General features: G+C 35.5%; 2 protein-coding genes across 2 annotated transcripts in view; both read right to left on the reverse strand.

Annotated features, from left to right (window-relative positions):
* LOC135207512 (calcium-activated chloride channel regulator 2-like) overlaps positions 1–3,165 on the reverse strand; it is a 33,602-nt gene extending 30,437 nt beyond the window's left edge. Inside the window, 1 exon segment of the mRNA XM_064239333.1 lies at positions 2,773–3,165. Coding sequence (XP_064095403.1) covers positions 2,773–3,165 — 393 coding nt within the window.
* A 22-nt stretch (positions 3,166–3,187) lies between these two features.
* LOC135207513 (uncharacterized) overlaps positions 3,188–5,845 on the reverse strand; it is a 111,421-nt gene continuing 108,763 nt past the window's right edge. Inside the window, exon 3 of the mRNA XM_064239334.1 lies at positions 3,188–3,323. Coding sequence (XP_064095404.1) covers positions 3,264–3,323 — 60 coding nt within the window. The 3' untranslated portion in view covers positions 3,188–3,263. The remainder of the gene's footprint in view (positions 3,324–5,845) is intronic.

Genomic DNA, 5,845 nt, shown 5'->3' on the forward strand with positions numbered 1-5,845 from the left:
TCTCTCTCTCTCTCTCTTCTCTCTCTCGGAAATGGGTGTGGGGTTGGGGAAGGGGGGGGGGGGGGGGAAGGCAAAGTTCAAAGTTTATTACAGTTTGCTACACACACGCTGGCGAGAGACGTGGATTGAACTCTCAGTTGTTGTGTTTCGTCATTCATTCAAGAGTTGTAATTACAAATGCTTTAAAGATTTGCCAGAAATGAGAGGCGCTAATATCTTTATTCGGAGCATCGTCTGGTAGAGAATTTTTCAAATTAATTTGATGAATTCCTAATGAAAATGATTAAGTTGAAGATGTTTCCTATGGTACTTATAACTGGATAAACGGTAATCGTTCATGATGCTTTTGCGACTTTTACAGATCAGTAAAAATGCTGTATTCGCGAAATTAATGCATATGGAAATTGTATTCCCCATGCAAGCAACACACACACTCTCCACACACACACACACACACACACTACACACACACACACACACACACCACACACACATATATATATAATATATATATATATATACTATATATATATATATATATATATATATATATATATATATATATATATTGTTTGGAATGGAGAATAAATCTAAATAATTAATTTTCTATTTTTTTTTCTTTTATTTCTCCTTTCAATAACAGTCATTTATCTGCAATTTATCAGTCTACAGAATGTTATTTTACGAAGCGCTCCATCCTTCACATACATACACACACACACAAGCACAAGCACAGCACAATTCCACAATACGGTTTTCCGGTATTTACGGAATTATGGAATAGTCAGCACAATAAGCCACATTTACTTCTGGAAATACATTTTCCATAATTCCAGACCAACAAAGCTTAATACGTATGCGTCACATTGTGACAGGTGTTACGATACGCTCATTAAGTGAGTATCAATAAGATTTTTATGGAATTCAGTAATAAACATCCTAGCAATGTTGACAACACTCGTTACCATGTTTTTTTTTTTTTTAGAGCCAAGATCAAAGGAAAATACGAAGTCGACGCAAAATGACCGTTGAATTTACGAATAAGTTGACAATGGCAGTTTGCATAATAAAAAGAAATGAGTATTTTGGTCGTTTTGTTTCGTTACAAAACCCATACAATCGTTCTTTTGTTTTAAAATTCAAGGGGGATAGGGCTAGGGTGGGGAGGGGGGCGGGGGGGGAGAGGGGACTCAGTAGGGGGGAGAGAGAAAATCTCTGTAGAAAAATTCTCCTTTTGTTCTCTGGGTTTTTTTTTCTTGTCGTTTGTCAGGGTTTGGGTGAAATCTTTATTTTTTTAAGGGGGGACGGGTGGAGGGGGTGTGTTGCTAACAATTCCATATTTTCATACGACTTTTGTTTGCGAAAGAAACCAGGGGGTATTGTTTTAAGCCAATGTAGCTGGGTTGTGATAAGGTAATTTGTAATTCATTTTTAGGTTGTAAAAAACTAAGCTAAATTATAATGAATTTTGTGGTGGTAAAAATCTAATAAGCTAAATTGTAATGAATTTTTCAGTGTTAAAAACTAATAAACTAAATTGTAATGAAGTTTTAAGAGGTAAAAGGCTAATAAGCTAAATTGTAATGATTTATTCAGTGTTAAAAAACTAATAAGCTAAATTGTAATAAATAAATTTTTCGGTGGTACAAACCTAATAAGCTAAATTGCAATGAATGCTTTCGATGTTAAAAAACTAATAAAGTAAATTGCAATGAAATTTTTGGTTCTAAGAAACTAATAAGTGAAATTGTAGGTTGTTAAAAGCTGATTTGTAATATTTCTAATTGGTAAAAGGCTAATATGTAAGGAATTTGTAGATGCTACAAAGCTAATTTAAACTGAAATTTTGGGTGTTAAAAAATGTTTAGCTGGCAAACATTTAATTTGTCATAAATTTGTAAGTGGTAAGAAGCTAATTTGCAAAGATTTTTGAGGGGTCAAAATAAGCTAATTTTAATGAATCTGTAGGAAGCAAAATGCTAATTTGTAATGAATCTTTTAAGTGGTAATAAGCTAATTTGTAACTCATTTTTAGGTAGGATAAAAGTAATTTGTAATGAATCTTTTAAGTGGTAATAAGCTAATTTGTAACTCATTTTTAGGTAGGAAAAAGTTTTATTTGTATGGAATTTTTTAAAAGTGGTAATAAGCTAATTTGAACTCTTTTTAGGTTTTAAGATAAAAGTAATTTGTAATGAATCTTTTAAGTGGTAATAAGCTAATTTGTAACTCATTTTTAGGTAGGAAAAAAGTAATTTGTAATGAATCTTAGGTGAATTTTTTGGTAGCAAGAAGCTTATTCATATAATTTGAGGAGAATTTTTTGGTGACATAAGCTTATTTTAATTAATTGTAGGTGAATTTTTAGGCGACAAAAAGCCTATCTTAATTGATTTTCGGTGAATTTTTTGGTGGCCAAAAATCTAATTTGTAATGAATTTTAGGTGAATTTTTAGGTGACAAAAAGCTTATTTTAATTAATTGTGAGTAAATTTTTATGTGGCAAAAATGTTATTTGACCTAGTTTTAGATGCATTTTTAGGAGGCAAAGAGCTCATTTTGATTTTAGGCGAATTTTTAGGTGGCAAAAAACTCATTTAGATTCTAGGTAAATTTTTAGGTGACTAAAAGGTTATTTTGATACTAGGTGAATTATTAGGTGGCAAGAACCGAATTTGTAATGAATTTACATGCGTTAATAAGCTGACATTCCATGAACATTTAAGTGGTTGAAAAGCTAATGAATAACGAATTTTTGGGCGCCCTTCTTACCTGTGGCAGATGCGGCAGTGATAGCAACGAAGAGGTGGCGTTGCGATGCGCCTCCGGAGGCCAGGCGCAGTGATGCGCCTGGTCCGGATGGCAGGCCAGATGATGAACGTGGGCGTCCGTGCAGACGGCGGCCGCCCACTGCGCCCCCTTCCGGTACCAAGGCTTATACATCGGATCCTCCGGGAACCCGGATTCCGAGAACAGCCCCCAGCGGTACTTCCCCCACTCCCCGACGAGGACGCTCGCCGCCCTGGAGGCCTGAGCCGCGGAGGAATTGGCCACCTGCAGGAACAACACGCCCATCTGTATGAAGTCGCCCTCGACGCCACAGCCTCCGCTTTGCTGCGTCCAAGGGGAGTCTCCGAAGACAGGGTGGGGCGGCTCCAGCCTCATGTGGGGCGTTTGCGTCGGGGGCGGAGGGGGATCTGCGGATAAGGGCGGGTGACAAGCTCGCGTGGACCAGTGGTTCGGGAGGACGACTGTGGCCGTCCTCAGGGAGCCACGCCCTCCGTGGCCACGAAGAGGGCGTTGGACCAGGCCAGGAGTACAGTCTGCCGAAGAGACGAGATCACAATGTCAGAGATATTATGATATAAGAAATATGATTTGAGAGAAAACACGGAGAGATTAATAGCAGGATTACGTATCGGAAAAAGAATAACAGGCAGAAAATGTTAGCGGTTTTATTAAGCTTAACAATAAATAATCTGATAAATGCGTGTATATCTTCATCTCAATTAATTTCCTGATTTTTGTTATGGCGTTTTGGTTTCGTTAGTGATTTACTACTACTAAAGCCTTAAAAAGCCTAGCTGTTTATATATATATATATATATATATATATATATATATATATATATATATATATATATATACGTATATAATATATATATATACATATATTATATTATAAATATAATTTATATATATATATATATATATATATATATATATATATATATATATATATACACATATGAAACCAGCTTTAGGCTTTTTAAGTACAAACACACAACAAAAAAACCCCACAACACACACAAAACACACAACAGGCACACCAAACATATATATATTATAATACTATATATATATATATATATATATATATATATATATATATATATATATATATATATATTCCAGTAGGGTAGCCATTGGACAGTAGATCAGTATAATGTAAATTGTTCTATCAGTAATGATTTTTGCACAGGACTGTACTTGCCTGTTGGAACCAGGAGGTGGTATCATTACTGAAAGAATTAATCTCTATTATTACATTCCGTTCTTGCATTTCAAAGGTCTGGTTTCGTCATGCCGTTGGACAATCTACAAATCATTTCGTATGTGACTTTTGACTGTCAAGGATTCATATGTCAAATCCAACGGGGCCAGTTTTCCTGCATTTTGTTCCTCCCGTCATATTTGTTATAAACCACGAATATAATTTGATACTTTCAAAATGTCACCTCGTACGACGAAGACCATTTCCAAAGGGAAGCATAAAATTCAGAAAATACAGTAATACAGTGGAAATGCAATGATAGAGTTGTGCCTTGTATATGGAAGTCCCCAATCTCGGAAAATGCTTTCATACCACGAACCACTTTCACGTTCGAGAACGACTGTGCTTTACGATTCACCCCGACGTCTAATTAGGAGCGGTCACAAAACCTGAAGTATTTTGCCGCCTAGAGCGTGCGCTCAGCCTAATTTTTGCCTTTACATACTATTTTTGAAGTTGCTGCGCGTGATATACGGTACTTCGTCCGTGAATTACGGTGCAGGTGAGAATTGTACGTAATAAGCACTCCGTCACTTGATATTGCCTTCATGCGTAGACGACATTGTGGAAATATAGCAACTTTCTGACACTTTTTTTCATGTTTTTTTTTTTTCAGGTAATTACGAACAAGTGGCAGGCGCTTGCTTGCGAGATTGATATTCGGCTAACTTATGAAAAATATGGAAAACAAACTTGCCGATTTGAAGTAGGAATCGTACAGTTTATTTGTAAGAACATAAAGTTGTGTCCGTTTGCCCTGACGGTAGAACATAAGACGAAATAATAAAAATAATTTTACTTCCGAATCACCCGAAGTGTCAAGAGATTAGATGTCTGGATATTGTTTATGGAGTGAAGACTTATGTTGGGATATGGGATAGAAAGACCCGTAGTTTCCTAAATTCAGCCATATTCGAGGCTGTTAAATCTCAAGGTTATGATTGAAATGAAATTACGAGGAAAAATTTGTACGTGGGATTCAGGAATGTAGAGAAGATTTTGTCGGAGTCGGTAGCAAGGAAATATGGAAGGTTTTTATAACAGAATTATTTTCGTTACTTTTTTCTCGTTAGATATTGTTCCAGGGGAATTTTTCTGATGACCCATCAGTGTGAAGTAGTAGGAAGTACATTCTCATTGATCTATATTAATATTATGCCATTTGCTGTATTGTGAGGGAATATCCTGCTTAGAGAGAGAGAGAGAGAGAGAGAGAGAGAGAGAGAGAGAGAGAGAGAGAGAGAGAGAGAGTTGAATTGGTAGGATATATTATTTCTTATGATATAGAATGGTTATAAGTACCACACATGATCTGTGGAGAAGTGACAGATATATTTATGCTCAAAAGCATGTCATTTTGTCAGAGAGAGAGAGAGAGAGAGAGAGAGAGAGAGAGAGAGAGAGAGAGAGAGAGAGAGAGAGAGAGAGATGGTAAGTTATAATTTGTAATGTGATTAAATCATTACATCATTTCTCGGTGTTTGTTTCCTTGTGATAATCAGCCTTTAGTGTAATCAATTTATGAAGACGTTTCAGCAAACTTAAATACACGTGAATATATCTTCCTACTGTATATAATGATTTTCTCTCTCAGCAAAATACTGAGAGAAAAAATAAATACTGAGAGAAAAAATAAATGCCGAGAGAAAAAAATAAATACTGAGAGAAAAAATAAATACTGAGAGAAAAAATAATTACTGATAAAAACAAAATAAATACTGAGAGGAGAAATAAATACTGAGAGAAAAAAATACTGAGAGAAAAAAATAAGCCTCGTTTTCAATTTGCATT

This window comes from Macrobrachium nipponense, chromosome 32 (assembly GCF_015104395.2).
Source record: "Macrobrachium nipponense isolate FS-2020 chromosome 32, ASM1510439v2, whole genome shotgun sequence".
NCBI lineage: Eukaryota > Metazoa > Arthropoda > Malacostraca > Decapoda > Palaemonidae > Macrobrachium > Macrobrachium nipponense.